The sequence below is a fragment of the Choloepus didactylus genome, chromosome 16, assembly GCF_015220235.1.
Source record: "Choloepus didactylus isolate mChoDid1 chromosome 16, mChoDid1.pri, whole genome shotgun sequence".
Lineage (NCBI taxonomy): Eukaryota > Metazoa > Chordata > Mammalia > Pilosa > Megalonychidae > Choloepus > Choloepus didactylus.
Window position 1 is genome coordinate 69143901 of NC_051322.1, and position 27772 is coordinate 69171672.

Genomic DNA, 27772 nt, shown 5'->3' on the forward strand with positions numbered 1-27772 from the left:
CTGCACTTTGAGTGGGCGTTTTATGTCGTGCATATCAGACATTTGTGGCATTGTTTCAGGAATACATTTCCTGATTAATACAGCTTATGTGTGTACAAATGTGTGGTACTTTAAATTTTGCATAATTCTGTTGTGTTTTTCTCCCTAACTTCTGCCCTTTTCCCAGGGTCTTATTTCACATTATCTTTCTGTACAGAAACTCTATCTAGTAATAGTGTTTGCCATACATAATTGCTTCTTACTACCCTGCTGAGAACTCATTCATATTCAGAGAGCCAGATCATGCTTCTAAATCATAATCATGATAGTGGAGAAATGGTTAATTCTGTGTCCATGGTGTCCTTCAGTATTTTCTGACACTAATTGCCAAAGTAGACGTTCTTCCACAGGTTTGCAGACACTGACTTTTATTACTTAAACAGAGTACCCAGTGGGCAAAGTTGAAAATGCCAGTCATTAAAAGAGCTATTCATCTTTTTTCTTCACTCACTTTGCCAGTAATCTGGCCTTGTTTATTAAACAGCTGCTGTAAACTTTGCTTGTTCCATACTTCAGTTTAACCAAGGAAATGCTCCATCATAATAAATAAATAGCCTAGCTACTTTTACAGTCTACTGTGAAAGAAATTAGGAAACTTTTTAAAAGACAGTGATTTATTAATGACCAGTATTTTGAAGCCTTATTTTCTCAATGTTAAAATAGCAAATTGTATGATTATATTACAAATGTATTGTCACCGTTTGTGAAACTTACTTCCTCAGTTTTATATTTCAGGAACTATGAAAATACAACTGTTGGTACATGCATATATGGAGTTATGAGTTAATAAATAAGGAGATCCAAAAAACACTTATATAAGCCAAAATATATCAGAATTTTTAAATAAAATTGGATTATGTGATGTGCTAGCAAGTAGGAAGAAACATCACCTTAGTAAGTTTTAAAGCAAACCATTTAGCCTTATAAATATAAAGACTACAGGAAGAAGTTTATAGGGTGTTTTTAGTGTCTAAATATATATCAAGATATTTGAATTTGAATATAGGAATTTATATAGAGTGTTTTATACAGTAAAGGAGTTTGCATATTAATATACCTAGAATTAAAGATTCCTTCATTTAACTTAACATATAAAGATGTTAAAATGTAATGAGTTATTTTATCTTCTTGCTTCCCAAATGGCATGTTTTAATAATTTCTTTTGTATTACTTAGGTAAGAGGGACTAAGCCTAGTATGAAAATTAGAATCCATTAATAATCCTAGAATCTTATTTAACTAGGCCTAAGTGACCTCTGTGATTAAACTCATTTAAAGAGTTGTGGAGTGCCAGCAATCACCATGTTTGACTTTCTGCAGTTTTTATTTTTCACATTCCCTCTGGGGTCAGTGCTTAGAAGAAATGAAATAGTGCTTAGGTATCCATCGTATGTAGAAAGCTAAGCATACTGAGCATGGTAGGCAGGAGAGGTATTGTTTTTTTAATAACCATTTAATGACCAGTTAAAAGAAATTCCATTATATTGATTTTGATTTGCCTGCTCTGCTTTTACTCCTCTGCTTTTGACATGTGGAATTCTTTACACGTAGAGCTGAATTTTGAATTGGCTAAATCAGTATTACCAACTTGCTTCTGCCTGAATATTATGCAAACAAAACCTATACAGTCCTCTTCCTTGAAAATCAGTACTTTTAAATCAATACAGATTTTGTCATGTGTTTTATGTGGATAAATTATGTTCACCTGGTTCTAAAGCTTTAAGAATTTAAAATTTTTGGTACAGTGTTTTTTAGAGGAAAAAAAAATATATGTCAAAATTTGTTAAATGGATAAAAAAGGATATTATGAACACTAGATTACCATAAAATGGTAAAACTTTACTCTTTAGTGGTGTCTATAAAAATTACATAAGTTCTATATATTTTTTGACTTGCTCATGTATCACAAAAATGGGAAGTGGTTGTATCTCAAATGTTTTCTGAATGTCTGCAAATTAGCGTATTTATAACCGGCTTTAAAATTTTATTACATGAAATAATAATCTGGTAAATCCTCTCTTTGAAGTTCATGTAAATATAGTATTCAAGAAGTTTCTAGTGACTTGCCCAAAAAATGTAAAATTGTTTATTGCAGATACCAAAACTAATAGTTTTTTGTATAAAAGATGTTAGCTTGATGGTTTTCTTTAAAAACTGAATTTCTACCAATGCCTAGCAACTTAAAGTGAGTCTGTCACATAATTATAATAGTTGAAGTATTGCTGAAAAAGACTGAAACTCTATAAAGGATACATTTGGGCAGAACCCTAAAAAAAAAAGATTTTTAAACGTATTAATTATATATGTATGCATTTAAACGAGTTCAGCTTTAGATATATCATCCTATCAGCAGAAAAATGTTGTATTTAGTCATGGTTAAATGGACCTCCATGTAATGTATATATTTATGATGGAATAGCTGAGACTGGGTGATTTTGTCAGTTTCCTTTAGTGACATCAAAATTTTTGTAGTGATATCAGACCTATTTTTAGAGGGGAAAAATTCTTAATTTATGCTTTATAGAATTAGTTTATTTGTTACTGATATTTTAGTAGAAAAGCAATCTATGATAACTAATTGAGGACATACTCAGAGTGCTGTGGTACTTGATTTTCTTATGTAGATTTTGCTTTTATACTTAGTATTTTCATCTATTGATGTTCTCTTTCCTCCCTAGTTGACCCCTGAACACTCTAATTCTCTTACTTATGTCTATTACTATAGAAATACAGTGAAAATAATAGTTTTATCCATTATACTTATTTCCAAGTAGATAAATGACTACTGTTCTCCAGAAAACTAGAATTAAATACCTAATCTTCACTTAGGAGAATTGAAGTTTCAATGTAGAGATTTAGAAAAGACTATAGAAAATTACCTACTATTTTATTTCCCTATTTCTAAGCTACATTTCTCAGTCAATTTAGAGATGAGAAAGCTGTGAAGATTTGTTTCCTAAAATGCAGGTGTATTTTTTCCTAATGTTGCTTCTCTGGCTAAGTAACATAAGTAACAATTACATTTTTTTTAATTATTTCTTAAATGTATTAGCTGTGGTTTAGTGAATTATTGCAAGCCAAGGTGCATACCACCCAAGTTAGGCATAGGAGAGACCTGTTAAAATTATGACATCTTCCCTCCCTGTGAAGCCTCAGAGAATCTCTTAAATTCAAAGTCAGTTTGTTCAGGGAACAGTCTTAGCTGGAAGACTAGATTAGTGATATCTCACTGCAAACAGGCCTCTCACTAGGGGAGAGACCTGTTTTAGAGACTTACAAAATTGCTGAAGAAACCAGTTTTTTCCTTATAAATACAAAAAGAAATCCAGAGATTTGAGGAAAATCAATTGAATGAAAAAGAAAGGTCAAGATTAACAAACAGAACAGTTGATACTGGATGAGGTAAATAATGTAGGGATCAGAAGGGTAAGTTCTTAGTGTCCTTGAAGATTACAGAGGGCAATTGATTCATCACCAGTAATAACTGCTATATAAAAAGAGAGTAGTCAGAGAACAAGAAAGTTCTTGGAATTAAAGATATGATTACTCAAATTATATATTTTATAAAGGACTGAAAAAAAAAAAATAGGACTTTCCTGAAGATCTAATTTGAGACCTAGGAGAAGGAGAATTTCTATAAAACATATTGGAAAAAAAGACGTTGGAAATATGAGAGAAATGTTTAAAAACATACCCAGGATATACATTTATTCATTTTATAAGAAGGAGCAACTGGTGGGACAAAATTATTTTTTTTTTTTTGATTAAGAAAGTTTGCCTTAACTGAAGAAAAACTTAACATTTTTAGATCAAAGGGAAATTTTTTTAAAAAGAGAAAAAACCCACATCTAGGTACATCACAACATCTAGGATAACGATAAAAGAACATTCTCCGTGCTCCAAGAATCAGAGGGAAATGCATTATCTACAAATGAAGGAGACTGGCATTAGACTTCTCATCCTTAAATATATTTCTAGAAGACAGTGGAGCTATAGTTATAACATTTCAAGAAAAATTATTTGCCCTTGAATTCCATTCCCAATAAATATAAAGGCCAAAGGAAAACATACTTTTTATTCCCTTTCTGAAAAATTATTCAAGTATATTACTTTCAGTGACAGAAAGTAGAAGTTTAAGAGGAAGACAATGAAGACTGATCCAGGATTTTGATGAAAAAGTACGGAATGACAGCTATGACCAATTGGCATGTTTTAGAGAACAGTGTCAAAGGAGTTTGTGAAGAATGTTATCAAGAAAAAGAGTAGATTCCAATACACATACTGTGTGGATTTGATTCTGAGAGTTCAGTAGTGTTCTGATATGGATTATATGAAGAAACGTTTCTGATGAATGAGCAAAAAAAAAAAAGGGCAAAAACTCCAGGGAAAAACTATATGAACAATTCATAGAATAAATATGAAGCAAGCTAAAATCTGGTGTGACTATGGACAGCTCATGGAGTATAAGGAGGGTTCTGAACTGACCTGTTCAGGCCATCTAGAAGGGCAGAGAAGGCAGACCTTGAGGTTTAGAAGTCCTGTTTACCTTTGTGTTATTCTCATTAGCTAAACTGAAATAAAATGTCGTACTTTTAAATAAATTAGAAAAAATGGTTCTCTTGGGTGGTGGGATTATTTTATGGGTAGCTTTTATTTTCTTCCTTACCCATGTCTGTTTTTTCCCAGGTTTCCTAATACGAACTATTCTGCTTTTATAATTAAAAGAACAATGAATGCTACTTTAAATGAAACAAAAGCAGTTTTAATAAATTAAGATCACTGAAGAAGTATAGCTTAGGATTTTACATATACATACACACACTAGTCCACCTCTGAATAAAAATGGCATATAAAACAAACAATAGTCCAAATTTAAAGATGGTTTTTTTCTTAGTAGTATTCCTAGTATAAAAAGAATACTTAATTCTGATTGTGTACATTACTCAAAAAGAAAAAAACTTTTTACTTTCTAACAATTTTGACTAAATTAATTAAATCATAAACAATAATTCTTTTTCACTCTGTTCTTTTGAGTGGTTATACTAATCATAAGAGAGGTCAGACTCCAGCACGACCATATTGTCTTTGTTTTGATCCCTGTCACCATCATAATCTTGGGCAAGTTAGTGTACCTAACCTGTATGTGCTCAAGTTCCACATCTTTGAAATAGAGATTACAAGATACACACCTCATGGGGCTATTGTAAAGGTTAAATAAATTAATTTATGAATGCACATAAAATATCTGGCACAAAATAAGCACTTGATGAATATTAGCTTACAGTAGTGAAAATGTGAAATAAGGTTATTATATTCATTTCCAGTTATTTAAAATGAAATATTCAGAACCTTATTTATATGATATTACAGCCATAAAACCTTTAAAGAAAGAAATGTCATTTGTATTTACTATTAAAAAGGTAGAAACTTTAATGCATGTTCCTTAGCTTATCATAATTTAAGGTAGTCAGGCATGGCTTTTTTCTTATAAGCTTTGTTTAAATAGTGAATGAGCTGTTTATCTTATTCCATGTCTTTATGGGATATGTAAATCAAGTTATTGTTTATCTGAGTTTTGAATACCTCAGAATCAAGCAAAGAATAGAAAAATATCAAGTTCATATTTGAAATTCAACCTTAACCTCAGGTGGGTATGTTTAACAAGTATTATTTATTGCTTTTTTTTTCATTCAAAACATTTTACATGTAATTAAATAACAATCGTACTTAGTATTATCATTTGAGAACCTAGTTTTTGTGGCACAGTTGTTTTCTCAAAATAATCATGAAATAGTAATAGAAAGTATTCATTCGAATGCTCATGGAAAGATCACAAAGTATGACATTGTTTTACTGGATATACTCAGAAGTAACACTGCATGATTCTTGGGCTTACCAATTTTGGAGTCAGAAACCTGGGTATGAAGACCTAGCTCTGCCACTTGTTGTCTATATAGTCATGGACAAATTTATTATTATCTGATAGTATTCTGCATATGTAAGATAGATACAAGGATGAATGAGATCATTTATAGGCTTGCATAAATATGAAATTCATTTTATGCTTTCACCAAGGATAATATTTTCTCTAAAATGTTCTGTATCACTTGAGTTGTAGAAACTTTTTAAAATCAGTACCTGGGCAATAAATTGCAGTTAAAATGAAACAAGGTTTCATTCGTATTGCTTCCCCTCTGCATCTCTATCCCCTGTGCATTTTCTTCTCACTCTTCCTTGAGGAACACTAAAACATTTTACACAGATGGTTGTCAATTATGACTAGTACCTTTATGTATAGAAGTATAGAATTCCACCAGACAGTAAGACATGGGATTTCCAATGTAAGAAAATAGTTTCTTCATTCACTTTCTTCCCTCCTCTTGCCGTCTCCACCCACCCACCCCAATGAAAAGTCTGTGTCTACCGAGGTCTATTTTACACTTGGAGGTCTATTTTACACTTGAAAGACTGGTGGTTTCCATTGTCCATATTCTATAAAAGGGCCACAAACCCCCATTGTAACCCTGTGGTAAGTGAAATGAGTGACCTGAGTCAGCTTTAATCCTTTTACCCTTAATTTTCTGGTAAAATGTTAAGCAAATATGAAAAGTTCGGAGACTGCACTTTGGCCTTTCTTAACTAGCATATGTGATTTATTGAATTTGGCAGTATTTAATGTTAAAGGTATATTTTCTTAAAATGCTTTTAATTTACACAACATAGGTTTCTCTTTTTTCTAGGCCTGAGTTAATGTTTATCACATGCATCATATATGCCAGGTATATGCCAAGCACTTTACATAAATCAGCTTGTTTAATCCTCACAACAACCCTGTGAGTATTATTACTGATTTATTAAGTACCAGAACAAAGGTTTGAACCTGGGGTTAATGCCAGAGCCCCTGTACTTTGTACCATGCTTATTATTATTGAATATGGGGATTTCAGAGTCACATTGTCCTGACGTCATGAAGGTAGTGTACATTCATTTGATTTCATTCCTAAATGAATCGTACCATGACTACACTCCTCCTAATTATGTAATTGTGTGTGAATGTAACACTATTGGGTAAAGGGTGCTGAAAATGAAATAAATTATTGTTTGGTTGGTTTTTGTCCCAGAGTCTACCATTAACACATTTAAAAAGAATACATTTTCATACTTAGTGTTTTCCTGAAAAAGTGCCTGCATGTTAACTTGATTTTGTACTAAGAAAATTAATAAGAAAATTATAAAAATCCCTAAGTGTAGTATATATGTTTTTACTAGTTTTGGGTTTGTTTCATTTTACATTCACATAATGTCTTCAGTCTTTAAAACATAGGTTAAAATTTAATTGTAAGCTAATGAATTTTTTTAATGCTTTTATTATAGAAATTTTCAAATATATAAAAAAGTAGAAAGAATATTGTGAACCCACATGCACCTCTTACCCAGTTTTGATAATTAATGCTTTATGGCTAATCTTGTTTTACCCCTCTCCATTCTTCCCCACTCCATTGATTTGAAGTCACTTCATTGGAAAATATTTCAGTATGTATCTCTAAAGGATAGGGATGCTTTTTTTTGATGTAATCAATACCATTGTCATACATAAGCTAATAATTCTTATTACTATTAAATATCCAGTCAGTGTTCTAATTGCCTCATAAAGCTGTTTTTTTAAAACTTTTTCAAAATCAGAATCCACATGAAATCCATATATTGTAATTGATGAAAGTAATTTTTTCGTTTTTTTATTAGATGATGAAAGTAATTTTTAAATCCTTAGTTTTTCATCATTACTCCTCAGAATGTTGACACAGTCTATGACAATGTGTATCTAGTATTTCATATATGTTTTCTAATTCTTTTCCTTCACAATTGAGCAGTCTTCTTTTCACAAAGTTTCTGAAAGGAGGCTAAAGATTTGCCACTTCTCTCACATCTAACAGTTTCCGTCTTTATTTTAGTTATATTATTACTAGCATCAGCAGTTTTTCCATCTACATAAAATAGAAACAAATTGCATGAATATCTCAAATATTATACAAACACCACAATGTAAAGATGGTGCCACTATTTAGAAAAACTTCTGGCTGAATAAAAAGATGCATAAATGCATGTGCTCAGTATAGGAAGATAGGCACATTAGGGCCTGATGTATGACAGTGCATGTTATGTGAAAGCTTAGGATTGGTTGTAAGGCAAATTAAGTAATAGGTCTATGCTCCACCTAGCAGGTGATAAGGAAACTAATGACTTGTGGATGAAATTTTTGCCACCTTCCAAATTACTGAGTTTGGAGGAGACATTAGCAGTGAATTAGCCAGACAGTAGTTACTGCCAACATCAGTTTTCACCAATACAATATATTAAAACTGTAAAGTGGAAAAAATTTGTATTTGATGTTTATAATCCTTTCTGCAATTCTGCCATCCCACCGTAAGTGCCCCCTTTTGATTTCTTGATATCTTGAAACAGTTCTAAAACTCCCTGTTCTACATTTAGTCAGCACTTACTAAGAACCTACTCTATGCTAGGCATTATGAAGTCCGTAAGTATAAGTCTCAGACTTACATTTGAAGTATTCATTGAATAATATGGGATAGAGAAGCAAAAAATAAAAGATACCTCAGTGGGTGTTACCTTCCCCCAAAGACCCACAAGTTCTATAAATAGGCCTTTATCTCGGTGACCACATTCTCACCTCTTTCACCCCCCACCCCACAAATATAAAAAATATTAAGTCTCTCCTTCTCTGGTTGCTATAGATTTAGGCAGGTGCAAGGTTAATAAGGTAGTATAGATTTTATGAGCTTACAGGAAGATAAATCATTTGTGGGTGTGTGTATATATAAAAAGCATTTATTAGAATAGGTAGAATGCAATGGGGATATATTGGGGTGCAGATAGCCTTCTCTTTGCCTCTTGCCTTTTCTGAGACATGGACAGTCTTGGCCCCCCCTGAATCCCATTGATCAGAGTAATAGGGATTTTAAAAAACAAATGCATACCCCTTGAAATGGTTGCAAACCAGTGAGGTTCCCAAGGAGTGACTGGGAAGTTAACTTCAGCTTCTTCAGACCAATGCAAACAGCTTCATTACCAGTCCCGACAATAGGTTACTTACTGCTCCTCAGCCCTTGCTATATGTTAATTCATAAGCCTCCACTCTCCTTGACCACTAATTTAAAATATCTCCTAGTTAAGCAGATGGAAAATAATAAAGAGCAAGTGATCAGAATCCAGAATTTTAAATAGGCATGGAAGTTAAAGGAAGAGGATGTAGCATACTAGTATGCTAATTTGTTGTATGTAGCAAGGAGAATGGAAGATTGGAGGCAAAGTAGAATGCTCTTAAGTTAGACGAAACACCCTAGACTACTTCCCTTAATGGTGAGGTAACCTTGGACAAACCACTTAAGGTCTGTGAATCTGTTTCCTTGTCTGTTAAATGGGGATAATAATACCTGCCTCATACAGCTGTTGTGAAGATCAAATACTATTTGCCTAGCAGATAATTAGTGGTGGTAGTGGAGCTGGTGTTCCAGATTTTGAAAAGTGTTCTGTACCATCTTTGGAGTTTTTATTTTATCCTAGAGTAGGAAGCCCTCAGATAAGGAAAGACACATTGTGATCTGTAGTGCTGACTACATTGTTGATTCTAGGCAAGAAGTGATGAGAAAATCTGAGGCAGTGGCAGTGGGAGTAGAGAGATAGAAGATGGATTTAAGAGGTATTCCAGAAACTGAAACTGAATAGTTGATTTGGAAGTTGAGGGACTGAAAGAGTTGAAAGTGTCTCTGAGGTTTTTAGTAGGAGTAACCAGCTTGGTTGTGCCACAAAGGTAGGCAGTACTGGCTTTAAGCAGCAAGAAGAAGCAGTTCTGGAAAGGAAAGTAATGAGCTAAATGATTTCAGTCCTGAGCTTAACATGGTTGAAAGGAGCCCAAGAAGTTCCCAGTTAGTCAGTTAGGTCTCAGAGGAGAATTGGGAGGTAGAAACCTGGACTTGACTATAAGTTCTTTAAGATCATGATATATTGAGTTTTGTACCATCATCACCCATATCAAGGATTAATAAAACAGTAGTTATGTTTCCTAAAAATGTATAATAATTAATTCAAAAAATTTTTTTTAATTTCTGTCCTTTTGCTCCCCTTTGTTCCAGGTGCTGTATCAGTCACTAGGGCTACTTAGGGCTAGACATGGTCTCTGTCTTCTGAGAGCTTACAGTCTAAAGGAGAGGTTGGTAAATTACTAAAAGTGTTGAGAGTACATTACAAAGGCATGTACACAACTTTTTATTACATTTCATATCTATTGATTGGAAGTTGTCTGCACATAGCTAGTGGTTATAGTTGTGGGCATACGTAAGTTTACTTGTAAAGGGCTTCTAGAGAAGGCAAGAGAATTGTGATGGGAGGATTCTTGCAGAGAAAGAGAGAACTAGATTGATTAGGGTCCAGTCAAGAAACTGAAACTATGCCATTTATTTGAACCAAAAAAAAGCAAAACAAAAAACTGTACTATGAGGGATTATTAACTACGTGATGAAGAGGGAAAAAGAACACAAAGTTTCGCGGAGTTAGTAATAACAGAAAACCGTTCCCGCCCATAGGGAATAGCTTAGAATTAAGAAAACTTTGACGTTTGGAGGAGGAGACCTGTGTAGAGAGAAAACTCAGACCTCTGAGGAGGGGATTCTGTTTGGCTGCTGCTGGATGTCTGAGCTTGGAGGAGAAACTGCCAGGTGTGACACCCTCAGGAACAGGGAAGCCCACAGGAAACTAAGAGGAAGGAACAAGTTACCTCGTTCCATAGTCCCACCATCTCCCTCCAGTACCCGATATTGGCAAAACCTAAGCACCCTCTAGCAAAGTAGAAATGTGGTTTTCAGGGTCAGTCCCAGCATCCCAAAGCAAAGTGTAGAATGGTGGGTTTGGAACTGAAAGGCGATAACGTAATAACTGGCATGGTCTGTCCCTTTGGCTTCTTGGTGTCATACACATTCTTCTACACATACTTCAAACAATTGTTTTTTAATCCACCGTATATTGGCTTTCTTATTAGTCAGGCATGTGAAATGTAATTGCTTTGTCAAATTTAAACATGGGAAGTCAAACCCTCTATCTAGTTATTTTGCAGAGATTTTGAAGGAGGGATTTATTTTATATACATCATCTCCCTACATTTTTTTTTTCAATTTTGTAAGAATTTAATTTGTAAACAAATGCAGGAAAATAAAGACACCTCACCACCAAGTGCATTAAAGCTTACGTTACTATGGAAATGAAATTTTAGTTTGAGATTTTAAGCCACAAAAATAAGACTCCTGCTGGTAAAGCGCCAGCAAATACTTTGTCTGTTGTTCCCACATTTAGCATATTTTACAGTTGTAAAAAGATTCTCCAAAGAGGGAAGACTACATGCAAGGGAGATGGGCACTGTTTGGTTGCTGCTCCATTTTGATAACATACAAGAAAGGATGGAAATTTATGGTAGGCTCAGTTGGGAAAAAAGTAAAGCCTGAGGGTGAGAGAGAACTCAAATAACATGGAGGTATTTTTAAGATATCACTAGTCTTGATTATAAATATCTGAAAGTGCCTTGGAGTATACAAGAGCAAATTTCAAGTTTATTAAGTGTTTTTAATCAAGTGCCATTTGATTATTTTACGTTTTTCATGAAGAAGGAAAAATGCTTTTATGAAAAACTTAATGAAATGTTTTCATGATTGCTTAACTTTTCTGTTTCTCATTTTCCTTCCTAGCTACTCGAATAAGATTGTTAAGAATTGAGATAATAAACATTAAAAAATGCTAAAAGAACATTTTGTCAGAAGTTGTTTTATATGATATTTTAAATACTAGCTCAAATTTAGTGAAGAAATGGACATTAGAGACTAAAAATTTTAGAATAAAATGGGAAATAACAGTATAATGATAGCCTTGGCCATTTTTGAATGCAGAAATTTGAGGTTTTGGAGGTTTTTGGTGATTTTCTTACTGAAGCAGTCATCTTAGAAAAACAGGGCAAACATTCCTTAAGGCAGACGTTCCTTAAGGCAAACATTCCTTGCCCACTAGAATTCCAGGACCAGGTTAATCTATGTTCTTGGGTTATGAAAGTAGGTCAGAAAGTTTGGGAGTGCTTGGAGAAGAAAACTGATTTCCGTTTCAGCCAGGCCTGCACTGGAAATGGCGTAATTGAAGTGTAGTGGTCTTTGCCAGTCATGCATAGACCTGCCAGATTCCTGAGAGTAATGAAGGTCCTTGCAGGTGGCAGTGCAGTAGCTTGTCTGCAGAACAATGAACCTGATGAGTAATGAGTGAGAATTTCCCAACTCTCATCCTTGACTCTAACTGTTATCCTGCTAACTTACTTACTTTAGAATTGACTTTTTTTGCTCTTTTATGAAAGAAGAGATCTTTTAAAAAGAGAAGTTGGGGGGAAAAATACATCTGCGCTGGAAAGTGTTACTTAATTACCTTCAGTTGATGAATCTGGAACACAAATGACAAACTGTGCATCTCGCGTTATATAAATACGGGTGTGGCTCCCTTAAAAAATTTGCACTTAAAACTTTAATGTGCATATTAAAAAATGGCAGGCATTACGATGGAACTGTTGAGTGAAAAATACCTAAAAGTATATGTATAGTATAATTCAAGTAATATATTAATAAGCATAGCATCCCCCCCCAAAAAGACCAGAAGAAAATAGGCTAAATAAATTATAGTGACTTTATAAAAAGAAAATATGTGGAAAAATGTACTATACTAGTAATCAAAAAATCAAGCAAAATAGTAATTCCATTTTATACCTATGAAATTAGTGAACTTTTTAAAAATATTTTTTTCTGATGATACCAGTAATACATCTGTAGTATCAAGTCAATGGAAGCAACTTTAATGTCCCCTCAGAAGAGGAATCAGTTTAAATGATTACATAATAACTCAGTGTAATGTGCAGCCATTAGAAACAGTAAAGAAAATGTAACTTCAAAGAAAATGTCTACTATCTGTTAAATGAAAAAAGCCAAATACAAAATTGTATGCATACTGTGATTTGAGCTGCTTGTTTATATAATTTTTATTTTTATACCCTTAAATCCTGCCTGAAATTCCTATACATTCTTCATGCCTCAGCTTCAGCGCTACTTCTTATGTCTTTGAGAAGCCTTCCTTAATTCTCCAGTTCTCTCAATATGCTTTCAGGTGCACCTTTTGGACCTCATGTCTACTACCTTTTTAGCAATTGTCATGTTACATTACTGTTAGGAGTACGGTTGCCTCCTGAAGCAGAAACTGGGATCTTTTCATCCCTAGGGCCTAGAACTATGTGCCTGGAGGAACTTTCCTTGTAAATATTTATTGAAGACTTGTTCTAAGTGTTCTAAGTGAGGTTTTGTGGCATATACAAAGGAAGAAATAATTCCCAGTTTCCCATAAAACTAATCATCTAATGAGAAACAGCATAAATAGAAATAGTTACATGTAATCCAGACAGATTAAAATCCTTGAAAACTGCAAGTGGAAAAAGTCCTCAAGACCAAATTACAAGGTGTTAACAAGAGAAAATAGTACCTATTTTATAGGTTATGTATTCTTTGATTCATTTAATCAAGGGCAAGAATAAACACTGTTCCCAAGATAGATGTTTCTTTTGGTGGCATAAAGTTCTGTAGTTTGATAGTGTGGACTACAGTATTGATAACTGCAAACTGAGAGCATTTTCAAATGAGCTGTTATAGCTCCAAAATGCTCATTTTCATACCCTATGCATCAGAATAACTATATTGCTTATTGGCAACTAATTATAATACTTTCATTTTAAACTGTTGCCACATTTTTTGCAAAACAGATTGTGATGTCTCCAAGCTCCTTATGCAGTGCCAATGCCTCTGCTTGAAGTTAAATTTCCATGTGAAGAAAATATTTGGGAGCTAGATTACTTTAGAGGAAGCTTAATGTATTAAAATAAATGTATAATTTTAATATTACATATTTAGCAAATGAAGTGTTTATCATTTTTCTAATGTATTTTGTTTTCTTTTTCCTTGATTAGAGGCCTAGGTTTTCTTTTCAGTTAGAGGCTATGTGTATTCAGCATTAAAACTAGGAAAAAATGTCAACCTGACATCATTTTGTGAGAAAAGATGTAATGAAGTAGAATGTGGCATTGCTTTGACTGTATTTATATAGCAGCTTGTATGCAATTTCCTAAAACTAAATTTTCATGTACTTTAAAAACATGTAGGTATTGAGTCCATTATTCCTTATAATATACTAAAGTATATGTTAATACCAAGTTTAAGTTACAGGTAAGAAAACTGAGAAATAGAGCAGCTTTTTTTCCAAAGAATCTGATTTAAATATTCTCTCTCCTGAAAAAAATCACATTTATGAAAATGTTACTTAACATTTTAGTAGCTTAATGTTTCCCCTGAATTCAGAGCCTGGGTAATGGACCCACTACTCTATATTTACACATTTTTTATATTATATACTTTACTTATAAATATGTAATTTAGTATTATAAAATTTAGACATAGTGAATTCGACATATTGTGTGCTTTTAGAAATGTCCAAAGAACCTCATCCTAAAGCAGATTCTTTATAAAGCTATTTCCAGAACAAGGTAGCAGATTTCTTATATATTTCTATTGTGTTATTCACATGTATATCTGAAGTTATTTTTTTAATTGTTTTAAATATTTACTGTATATGTTACATTTTCTCTCATTCTTCTTTTTCTGACAGTTGTCTTTTGGCCAATAACAGATTTTCTCTTCTTACTCTAGATTCTGAGGAGGCTCAGTCTATAAATCCTTCCAGTGTGGATGAAAATATTGACTCGGAAACAGAAAAAGACTCTCTCATCTGCGAAAGTAAACAGATAATTCCCAGCAAAGCACCTCTTTCATCTGCCCTTGATGAGTATGAGTTCAAAGATGATGATGATGAAGAAATAAATAAAATGATTGATGATAGGCATATTCTTAGGAAAGAGCTACGAAAAGAGAATGAATCTGAAGTAGAAAAGAATAGTATATTTGCAAAACAGGAAAAAACAGCTTTCTATCCTAAGTCATTTAAAGGCAAAAAACAGAAGCCATCTAGGGTTTTGTATTCAAGTTCTGAAAGTTCAGATGAAGAAATTCTTCAGAGCAAAAAGCTTTCTGCTCCATGTTCTGTCCCTGAAACATCAAATTCTGATCTACAAACCAGAAAGGAATATGTGGTTTCAGATGAACAGAAACAGAAAGGCAAAGTTAAAAGAAAATTAAAGAACCAGAACAAAAACAAAGAGAACCAAGAGCTGAAACAAGAAAAAGAAGGGAAGGAAAACACCAGAGCAACAAACTTGACAGTTAATACTGCCTTAGATTGCTCAGACAAGACCAGAGAAGAGGGGAATTTTAGGAAATCTTTTAGCCCAAAAGATGATACTTCATTACATTTATTTCATATTTCCACTGGTAAATCTCCAAAACATTCTTGTGGACTAAGTGAAAAGCAGTCAACACCACTAAAACAAGAACATACTAAAACATGTTTATCACCAGGAAGTTCTGAAATGTCTTTTCAGTCTGATCTTGTTCGGTATGATAACACAGAATCTGAATTCTTGCCAGAAAATTCAAGTGTAAAATCTAAGCATAAAGACAAGAGCAAGCACCAGAAAGATTTCCACTTAGAACCTGGTGAAAAATCAAATACCAAAATAAAGGATGAAGATCATAGTCCAGCTTATGAAAATTCAGATTGCACACTGAAAAAAATGGATAGAGAGGGTAAAACGTTAAAAAAGCATAAATTGAAACATAAAGAAAGAGAAAAAGAAAAGCATAAAAAGGACATTGATGGCGAAAAGGAAAAATACAAAAATAAGGATGGTGCCAAAGAGCTGCAGAGGAGTGTGGAATTTGATAGAGAATTTTGGAAAGAGAACTTTTTTAAAAGTGATGAAACGGAAGATCTGTTTTTAAATACGGAGCATGAGTCCCTAACCTTAGAAAAAAAATCGAAGTTGGATAAAAACATAAGAGAAGATAGATCAACCAAGGAAAAGCATATCTCAAAAGAGAGGAATTTTAAAGAAGAACAGGAAAAGATTAAAAAAGAAAATGAGAAATCTTTAAAGGAGGAAAAAATAAAAGATTTGAAAGAAGAAAGAAATAATGTACCCACAGATAAAGAAACAGAACTCAGTTCATTGGGTGTAAGTACCAAAGAAGAATCTACAGGGTTACATTCAGTAGAAAAGGAAGTGGACATTGAAAAACAAGAAAAGCATATAAGAGAAAGTAAGGAAAAATCTGAGAAAAGATTTCAAGCCAAAGAAAAAGATATTGAGAAAACAGATAGAAGAAATTCTGAAAAAGAGAAAAAAATGAAGCATGACCATAAGTCAGAGAAAGATAAATTAGATCTTAATGAATCTGGTGATAGAGTAAAAGAAAAAGACAAGCTATATTCGCATCACCAAGAGAAATGTCATAAAGAAGGAGAGAAAATTAAAAATGTTACTACTCTTAAAAAATCTGATGACAGAGAGAAGAGTAGAGAGAAGATAGATAGAAAACATGACAAAGAAAAACCTGAAAAAGAGAAGCATCTAGCTGAAAGCAAAGAGAAGCACTTGATGGAGAAAAAAAATAAACAATCAGATAGTAGTGAATATACAAAATCAGAAAAAGGCAAAAATAAAGAAAAAGACAGGGAGATAGATAAAAAGGAAAAATCTAGAGATAAAGAAAGTGTAAACATAACTAACTCCAAACACTTACAGGAAGAGAAAAGGTCAGGTGTAGCAGACAATAGTAAAACACAACATGAAAAAACTTTATCCTTTAAAGAAAAAACAAAAGATGAACCTTTGAAAACTCCAGATGGAAAAGAAAAAGATAAAAAAGATATAGACAGATACAAAGAACGAGACAAACATAAGGATAAAATTCAACTAAATAGTTTACTCAAATTAAAATCTGAAACAGAGAAGCCCAAACCTAAGTCATCACCAGCATCAAAAGAGTCTCGACCTAAAGAAAAGAGGTTAGTGAATGATGATTTAATGCAGACAAGTTTTGAAAGAATGCTAAGCCTTAAAGACCTAGAAATAGAACAGTGGCACAAAAAGCATAAGGAAAAAATTAAACAAAAAGAAAAGGAACGGTTGAGAAACCGTAATTGTTTAGAACTTAAGATAAAAGATAAAGAAAAAACAAAGCATTTGTTAGCTGAATCCAAAAATAAAGAACCTACTAGGTCAAAGAGTTCAGAGTCGACTGATTCATATACCAAGGAGAGACAACCTAAAGATGTAAGTAACAGATCACAGTCTGTAGACACCAAAAATATAATGAATTTGGGGAGGTCGTCCTTTGTTTCAGATAATAACTTAAACAGGTCTCCGAGATCAGAAAGTGAAAAGCCAGGTCTCAGCTCCAGATCTGTATCCATGATTTCAGTTGCTAGCTCAGAAGATTCCTGCCATACCACAGTGACAACCCCAAGGCCTCCTGTTGAGTATGACTCTGACTTTATGTTAGAGGGTTCGGATTCCCAAATGTCCTTTTCCCAGTCACCTTTTCTGCCAATTGCCAAATCTCCTGCCCTTCATGAAAGGGAGTTGGATAGCCTGGCTGATCTGCCAGAGCGGGTTAAACCACCATATGCAAACAGACTTCCAGCATCCCATCTCAGGTCATCTTCTGTAGAAGATGTTAAACTAACTATCAACGAGGGTAGACCCACTGTAGAAGTTCGAAGATGTAGCATGCCGTCTCTCATTTGTGAACATACAAAACAATTCCAAACAATATCAGAAGAAAGCAATCAAGATAGTTTATTAGCTGTGCCAAGAGAGATTTGTTCTTCTCCCAAACCTGAGGTATCCTCAAATGTGCCTGAAAGAGACCTTTCAAATGTGTCCAACATACATTCCAGTTTTGCATCCTCTCCAACTAGATCTGTAAACAGCAAATATATTTCAGCTGATACAAATATTATGAAAAGTACTGCTTCAATAAGCACTCTAATGGAAAGTCCTGTACATTTTGAGCCATCTAATCAGGTTGGTGTGATCCAAAATAAGTCATGGGAGGGACCTGTAGACAGACTGGAGTCAAATGACTTTACCTGCCCGAATTCTAGTATACCTGATCAAGATTCCTCAAGTCAGGGTTTTTGTAATTCTGAAAACAGAAAGTTGAAAGAACAGAATACTGATTTTGTATCTCTGCACCAGTCTGAACTGCCAGGCAATTCTTCTGCTCAGGATCCATCATCTTTTGTGACTTCACAACAACCTTGCTCTTTACACAGTCAATCCTTTTCAGATGCTGAATCCATTTCTAAGCATATGTCTTTGTTACATGTTGCCAAACAAGAGCCAGGTATTTTACAACAAAAAAATTCAGTTCAGATGATCAGTTCTGTTTTAGATATTGATCATGAATCAACAAAAGATATGGAGAATACTTTTGTCCCAGAACATGTTCAAAAAACAGATGTCTTTGTCTCAGAGGACTGTGAAAGCACCATTCAAGAAGCATCACCACATTTTGAGAAGGCTAATGCATTGTCTGAATTACCATCAGAAAAGAATGTTAATGGAAACGATGCCTCTTCCCAGCTAAATGCACATTATGCATTTAGCAGGCTAATGTATAAGTCTTCCAATGGCCATGGGATTGAAGATAAGACAACTGATATTCAAGTTATTTCACATGAAAAGGAAAACAAATTGGAGGGTTTGGTTTTAACTTATTTGAATAAGTATGATTCTGATTTATGTGAAGCAAATGCAGGGATACCTAAAGGAAACCTAAATGAACAAGATAATCCAAAACATTGTCCTGAAAGTGAAAAGTGTTTGCTTTCCATCGAAGATGATGAATCTCAACAAAGCACTTTATCAAATCTGGATAACCATTCACAGCATTCCACTCAACCAGAAATGCATAAATATGGTCAGTTAGTTAAAGTAGAAATAGAAGAAAATGCTGAAGATGATAAAACTGAAAACCAAATTCCTCAAAGGATTACTAGAAACAGAGCAAGTACAATGGCAAATCAAAGCAAACAGATCCTTGCTAGCTGTACACTGTTGTCAGAAAAAGACAGTGAATCTTCATCTCCTAGAGGAAGAATAAGATTAACTGAAGACGATGATCCTCAGGTTCACCATCCACGGAAAAGGAAAGTGTCACGTGTACCTCAACCTGTGCAAGTGAATCCCTCTTTGCTACAAGCAAAAGAGAAAACTCAGCAATCTCTGGCAGCCATTGTAGACTCTCTGAAACTAGATGAGATTCAGCCCTACAGTTCAGAGAGAGCAAATCCTTATTTTGAATACTTGCACATAAGAAAAAAAATTGAAGAAAAGCGCAAATTATTGTGTAGTGTTATTCCTCAGGCTCCTCAGTATTATGATGAATATGTGACATTTAATGGATCATATCTCCTGGATGGAAACCCCTTAAGCAAGATTTGTATTCCCACAGTAAGTAACATCCTCATCTGTTAAAATCTACACACTGTCCAATAGAAACATAATGCAAGCCACATGTAAAATTGTAAATTTTCTAGTAGCTACATTTTAAAATGTACATAGAAACAGTTGAAGTTAATTTTAATTGTTTAACCCAGTATATCCAAAAGATTGCAGCATATAATCAATATAGAAAAATTACCAAGATCTTTTACAGTCTTTTTTTTTTTTTTTCCCCCCTTTTTTGGATTAAGACTTCGAAATTCACTGTGTTTACAACACATCTTGATGGAGACTTAGCCACATTCCAGGTGCTCAGTAGTCATGTGTGGCTTAACTGGACAGCCATGTGTGGCTTATTGGACAGTCTTTTCTTTTTCCTTACCTGCTTTTCGTTTTGTCTCAAAGGAGGTATCTTTTTACTTCTTGAAGGCTATTCTGTTGTTTCTACATGTCTTTTGATCCCATTTTCTCCAATCTCTTATAGTACCTTTCTCAGTTAAAATACTGTTCTCATTAGTATATTGTTCAGTTTTCCCCTTTGCTGGCTTTTATCCAACCACTCCAAACATATTTAGGTGACTTCCATCTTGGGGAGAGAAAAATCCCTTGACAATGCCAGTCTGTGAAGCTACAACTCTCTCTCCAGTGCCACGCTGTTAAAATACTGTGCCTGATATTTTCTTTTTCTCATTTCCAATTCATTCTTTAACCATTATGCTCTGGCACAGGTCACCAGTGAGCTGATAATTGTCGAATTCATTGGCCTCTTTTCATTTTTCTATTTGATCTCTGACACAGTTGGCATTGTGACCGAGTTGTTCCTTGTTCTTAAAATTCTCCCCTTCCTTGTCTTCCATGATGTATGTTCTGGCTTGCTGATGCTGCCGTTTTGCAAAACACCAGAAATGCTTTGGCTTTTATAAAGGGGGCTTATTTGGTTACAAAGTTATAGTCTTAAGGCCATAAAGTGTCCAAGGTAAGACATCAACAACGGGGTACCTTCACTGAAGTATGTCTGATGGCATCCGAAAACCTCTGTTAGCTGGGAAGGCACGTGACTGGCGTCTTCTTGCTCCCAGGTTGCGTTTCAAAGTGGTGTTCTCCAAAATGTCAGTGTCAGCTTCCAATGGCTATCTTCAAAATGTGTCTCTCAGCTGCAGCTCCTCTCCAAAATGTCACTCTTAGCTGCTCCCGGCTGCTTAGAGGTCCTTCTTTTTGTGAGTTCTTTTTATAGGACTCCAGAGATTAAATTAAGACTCACCCTGAATGGGCAGGGTAACACCTCCACAGAATTTATCTAAGCAAAGTTCTCATCCACAGTTGATTGAGTCACATCTCCATGGGAACACTCAATCAAAAGGTTCAAAACCACTCAGTACTAATACATTGGCCTGCACAAGATTGCATCAAAGATAATGGCATTTGGGGGAACATAATACATCCAGACTAGCACAGTGGGGCTCTTCTGGTTCCCTTACTCATAACTGATCTTTTTTCTGTCTCTTGATGTCTCCTCTCCTCTACCCATCCTTTAAGCATCAGAGTTCTTTACAGATCTGTTCTTCAGTTGACTTGCTCTGTGTGCTCTACAAATGTGATCTTACCTATTTCTGTGGTTTCCACAATCTTCCGTGGTCCAGGTACTCCCAGCAAATTCTTATGGAAGCGTATCATCTGTGCTAAATTCCAGAAGCAAATAGAGGTGCCTCCTGAGCACCACCACCTAAACATCCTTCAGGCACCTGGTCTTAGGTTGGGTTAGCCGGGAAGCAGACTCGTGAGGTTTTTGTGCAAGAGTTTATTGGTGAGTGCTGTCAGGAACTATACCTACAAGTGTGTGAGAGAGGCAGAACTGGGCAGAGCAAGTAAACTAGATGTAGTTGCAACAGTGAACACCCTCAGGGAGGGAGCATGATGGCCTTGGGCATATAGACTCTCTTTCCTTGAAGGTAAATTCTGGAAAGGGACTCCACAGTGCTTCATTCCTGAAAGGGAAGTCTGATCATACACTGCAGTGGCATCTACTACACAAATCAAACTAAATGTGTAACAAAAGGACTTATTTACCCCTCACTCCCTTAAAAAGAAAATTCTATATTCATTGATGATGTCAACCTGAGTAGAAACCAGTTAGTCACCAAGTTCACAGAAGATCAAGAAGTTAGAAAAAACTGTTTTTCTACTCCCACATCCACAGAATATACCTGATTCTAGTGCCTTTAAAACCTTATTAAAAGACAGGGATTTAGATGTTAGCCTAGTAATAATCAACAATAGTGGAAGATTTTGAAAAAACACAGTTCTTTTATAAGAGTGTATATTATTAGGTGTACATGTGTGTACTGTCACCTTATTTCTGCAAAAGTGATGTTTAATATAGGTTCCCTTACAGCAATTCTTAGGATATGTTTTTTATTATATTAGAATTTAGTTGTATTAAATATTGTTTCAAAAGGGGCTATAAGCAGAATTTTGAAATATTTCTGGATGTAGTGAGAAGTTTTTTTGTTACCTGATTTTTTTAACGAGCATTACTAAAGTACGGAAACACACAGCACAATATAGTACAAAGAGCAATAGAGTTGTGGTTAGCATACACGAACTGAAGTCTAGATTTTGCTACAAACCAGCTGTGTGATCTTGAATAATTCACTTAGCTGCTCCAATCCTTAGTTTCCACACAAGGAAAACAAGAAATAATGCCTGCCCTACCTCAACACAGATTGAAATAGTATATGCCAAAGCCCATTTAACAATTTTAAAACACTACAGATTTGAGGGGCTACCATTCTTTTTTTCAGCTCAAAGCAACTTTTAAGGTTCATGTTTACTAACACTAATATGTGAATCCCAGCCTTTTGCTCATAAAGAGCTGTGCTTTTCAGTTTACAGGACTGGAACTCATTCAGAATTTAGTTTCAACAAATAATAAAGACCCAGAATAATAAAAATTAGTTTGACACTTCATTATTTTTCATGCTTTCCAATATGGTTTTATCCATTCATTTTTTCCCCAGCCAGCTGATTGCATTTTATTGAAGTAATCTTTCCTCATATATGTGTAATATTTTTATAAAACCTATTTAAAATGTGGTAAAATGTCTCCTAAATCACTTTAAGAGTTTATTCATCTATCAGATATTTTTCTCATATTTCAACCAGAATGCTGGCATTTTTCTAGAGGAAACCAAGGGAAGAAAAATAAAACTGCAGGTCAGGTTCCCAAAAATCAAACAAACAAGGGGGGAAGAAAACGGAAAAGAGACTTGTCACAATCTGGCATCTACTGTGGCCACTGATAATAATAATGTACTCTGCAGAAACGCTAGAGAGGGATTCCAGACATGGGTGATAAGAGGAGAGTGTATCCCTGGGAAGATATGGAGAGAGTAACTCTATTCCAGAAACTCCTGGGATTCACAGATACTGAAAGACAAACTCTCCAAGCATGATTTACTTAACGGTAGAAGAGAACAAACCCAGAGAAAAAACCCAGCAAAGGGAAAAAGTCTCCATAATCTTCTGGTGATTTCACCTGTCCTGTGTTCTTTGATATATACTTTGATAATTCTGAAATGTACGTTCAGCCCACACCTTTCCTCTGCATTTTTTTTTTTTTGCCAACTGGTTAGCTCCACCTGAATTTCCCTAAGCTCTGCAAACTCAATATATTAACACCAAAATCTGCTTTTATTTCTCCTACGCCTTCCTGTTGTCTCTTCTACCAGCTGTCCAGTCTTCATACTAAAAACCTATGAATCCTCCTTGACTGCGTTCTTTTTTTATCCATGTTATTCAGTCGGTCACCAGCATTTTTAGAACCCATCCCCCATCCCTCCGTCCCCCTCACCAACGTAACAGTGATCTGCTTCCTTGATTCCTTACCTATAGTCTACTCCATACAGACATAGCAGTGAGCTGCAAGACCTTTCAGTGCTTTTTACCATAGTGTGTCTGCGTAATACCTGCTCCACAGCATGTCAGTGAGAGGAAAAAAGGTTTTTATAATCAAATAAGTTTGAGAAAACCTATTAATCTAAAAATGTTTCTTCACTGCAGGATTTCTCAGAACCTTTAATGTGTTAATTGTGAGACTCCATGCAGTGTTTCCCAAACTTACCTGTTTTTGGAACCATTTCCCTCTAATCGTTTTAAGTAAACAGTGTTGTGTGCAACATAGCTTTGAAAAAACTGACTTACAGAAGAGAATACAACCTTCAAAGTTGCCCCTGCTGATCTCTCCATTCTCATATCCCACCATTTCTTTTTTCATTTGATGTTCTGGAACTCAAGATTGTTATTGCCTGGGGGTACCATACTGATTCTTTGTTTCATGCCTGTCATCATACCATCCTCTCTTCCAGGGATCGTCTCCCTCCCCTTCTTTCATTTTCCCCACAACAGCTCTTTTCTTCTGGCTCTTCCTTTAAGCTGTAACTCAGGCATTATCCTGAGATTTCTGTAGAGAAAGTTTTCTCTGAAGCCTCAACCTCAGATGAGTGGATATCCTTCCTTTATGCTCCTTGAAATAACTGAAGGCCTTTATGACTTCGCAAAACTGAAACACTAGAGCCAAACTATACAATGCTTGTTAAATTTAAAGCGGTTCACAGGACACAGAAACCAAACAAATATTACTGTGGTTAGAGGCCTGAAAAACATCAGCCTAATACATTGTTTTTCCTGTAGAATGTTCCACATTCTGGATTCAACTGAGTGAATCCTTGTGATGTCATTTTACATGTTTTTGAATCACCCATACTTTCTGTTAACTTAGTTAAATCTAGAGCCTTGATTAGATCCAGGTTTGATTATTGTCAAGAGCTCTAAATGGATGGTTGGGTAGAATTCATTCCTGTGTACCATATCAGGAAGCACCTAATGTCTGGTTGTTCCACTTTTTCTTTCGGAGGTTACAGTTACACTGTTAGGAGAATCAGCTAAGTTATTATACTGTGCCAAGACATACCAAGATATCTTACTTTGTCCTAATATGCTGACAGTTATTATAAACAAGGGTAAGAGGAAAGGAAAATATAGATACTCCATTGGGTAGTGGGAAAATGTTCCTTGGGTCACAGATAGTTATTACCATACTCAGATTCTCTTTGTGTATACAGTAGACTGCGTGCATAGATTGAGTCGACTTCCTTGACCCCAACATCTACCAGAAAGCACAGTCCACTATAATATCAAATTAGAGATTGACTGTGAGCCGTTGGAGTAGTGTTAGACACAGTAATGTTGGGCAGCACATATAATGAACATCCCAGAAAACCACAAATTTATTTGGAGACAATGTTGTCTTACTTTTTTAAAAGATTAAATTCACTCAACATACATTCAGAACTTTACTGTTTGATCTTTATCATGTCTGCAGACTTCGCTTACTGATATTCTTGAACTACTGAGATATTTAGGACTGTTTTCTTTAGATGTTTATACTCCTCCCTCCCAGTCTGTGAGCTATCACTCTGATGCTCGAAAATAGGTCTACCTGTAGTAAAATCTTCCTTAGGTCTTCTAATTTGCTGTTTGAAGTTTGTTGTAGCCTCAGAATCAAAACATCTAAACTTGCTGGAATTCTCTGTTGCTTCAAAAAGTTGAACTTGCCTGAGAAATAACAAATAGTTATATGAGTTATTACTGATTGTTTCATTCACAGAGTATCAGAATTTGTTTTTATTAACTTATGCACTAAAAGGGTTTAATTTTAAAAAAATACTCCATTGTAAATAAAACCTAATATTTTAAACTTTTTTTTAATTAGATTACACCACCACCTTCATTGTCAGATCCACTTAAAGAGCTTTTTCGGCAACAGGAAGTTGTAAGGATGAAGTTACGTTTGCAACACAGTATTGAAAGGGTAAGAATGTTTAAATTTACATTTATACTAAAAATAACAATTGTCTTAACAATAGATTGAAATGGCCTCCAGTTTTTTCTTACTGGCTTTTCCTTAGTTAAAATCATTGGGAGAAATGGTTTGATTTTATCATCTTGTGCTTATATAATTAGCTGGAGAATTTTTAAGCCTATTTTAGAATAGCTTCTCCCATATTACAATTCATGTTAAATGTATTTTTTGCATATAAAGTCTCTAATAATTTCTTTTTTATTTGATGAATTTGGCAAATTATCACAGTGAATTCTAGTGGGATGTCTGGGTTTCCAAGTTTTACAATTGTTGCTTGGTCTAGCTACTTTAGGACTAATGTGCAAAATACTTACAAAAGGCTGTGCCTATTGGTCCTTTTAAGGACCTATAAGTTTGCCTTAGTAGCTGGTTTCCAGTGGCTAGTCTTGGCATGAAATAACAGGAAAAAAACCTATCTAGTTGTTTAAAGCAACAAAAGTCAGTACACTTGGATTGGCAAAAATATAACACCTTCTGTCTTCTTAATCTTTTGTAAGTATCATGGACCTCTGAAAACGTGATGTAAGCTACAGTCCTTGTTCACAAGAAATATATATATGTACAAAAAAATCCTATATACATTTTCTTTGATCCTTCCATACCTGGTCCCTTAAGGCAGAAATCCTTACCCTTTCTTGTGCTCTGCACCCTTATAACAATCTATTGAGATCTGTCGAACCTCTGTCTTCTCAGAATAAAGTTTTTAAAGGCATGACATAAAATTCGTAGAGTTAAAAAGAAAGCTACAAGTAAAAGAACAAAGCACTGATATTCCCAGCACTTGAAACACTGCACATGACCCCCATATCAATGAGCAATTTGTTAGCAATAAGAAGTTCATGTAACACACTTCAGTAGTCATTTCAGCCTTCATATGTGTTTGAACCTATCTGGTTTATGTTCATCTATGTGTCTGTCTGGAGTTCAGTAGAACAGTGTACAGCATCCAGGGAAGAGCTAGAGGAAGATGCTGGTAAGTTGCCATGAATACCAGTGAATTTCCCTCTTGGTGCAGTGGCTTCTGTCACCTATCCCCCAGTCTCTCACCAGGCAACAGTGAAATCCTCACTCCACTTCCTGGTGCAGCTTACTGGTCGATTATAAAGATTCCCCAAGACCCAGGGTGGGGGATGTGGTCTGATCACTGATTACTGCTTTTGATCAGCTACTTCAAATTGCTGGGCCCAGCTCTGAGGGCAGCCATTGTTCCAAACCACCTTGGACAATAGCAGCAGAGGAGTCATAAAGATAGCACCCATCCTCAAAACCACGGAAAACACAGATAAAGTTAAAGGCCTGCATTTATTGGGCGAGTGCCAAATCAAGAAAATACAGCTTCAAAGTGCCATAGAGAAGCTCCTGGCATCCTTGCAGGGCCCTCACTCACTAACCTCCCCCACCCCCTAGGTCAGTGTGGAGCCAGCCAGTGCTACCTTTGTGAGTCCCTGACCTGCATCCAGCTGGGAAAGACTGGCCTAGGAAACTTCCTCAGTTCATCCACCCCTCTTTGCCCTCCAGGAAGAATCAGCTTGAAACAGAGAAAACAGTTTAAGAAATAGTTGAGTCGAGTGGCCTGGAGCGAAGACATAACTGCTTCAAGTCCTATGGTGGAGCAGCCAAGAAAGAGAAAATGTCTGTTTCATAGGGAGTAGAGGGGGCATTTAAATTCTTATAAACAGGGGAACGCCTAAGGCCATGCTCAAGGAAAGCTCAGAATGCTCAAGGAGATGAAGGAAAATGCAGAGAAAGAACTAAAGGGTATCTAGAAAACAATGAATGAACAATGAGAGAATGTTAAGAGACAGAATGTTAAGAGACAGAAATTTTAAAAAAGAACCAAACAGAACTACTGGAGTTGGAAGGCCACAGTAACTGAATGAAAAACTCCCTAAGAGGATTGCAACAACAGATTGGATCTGGCAGAAGAAAGAATCAGTGAACTAAAGAAAAACAAAAACAAACAAAAAAAATGAAATGAGTCAGGCTGAGAAGCAAAAAGAAAATTAATGTGAAAGAGCAAAAACAGCCTAAGAGACGTGTGGGACACCATCAAGTGTATTAATATACACATTATAGGAGTCCCAGAGGAAGATGGAGGAGCACAAGAGAATATTCAAGAAATAATGACAGAAATTTTTGCAAGCATGGCAAACGATGTAAATATGCACATTCAAGAAGCCCAATAAACACAAAATAGGATAAACTTGAAGAAAATATGCCCAGTTTGACAGTAGTCAAACTGTCAAATGCAAAAGGAAAGAGTTCAGCTCCAAGAGAAAAGCAACATGTTATGTACAGAGGAATTTCAGTTAGATTAAGTTCTGACTTCTC

General features: G+C 35.1%; 1 protein-coding gene across 4 annotated transcripts in view; it reads left to right on the forward strand.

Annotated features, from left to right (window-relative positions):
- ANKRD12 (ankyrin repeat domain 12) overlaps positions 1-27772 on the forward strand; it is a 158336-nt gene that overhangs the window by 115488 nt on the left and 15076 nt on the right. For all 4 annotated transcript variants that reach the window (XM_037805909.1, XM_037805911.1, XM_037805910.1 and 1 more), the window contains 2 exons: positions 14825-19530; positions 25292-25390. In XM_037805909.1, the coding sequence (XP_037661837.1) occupies positions 14825-19530; positions 25292-25390 (4805 nt within the window). The remainder of the gene's footprint in view (positions 1-14824; positions 19531-25291; positions 25391-27772) is intronic.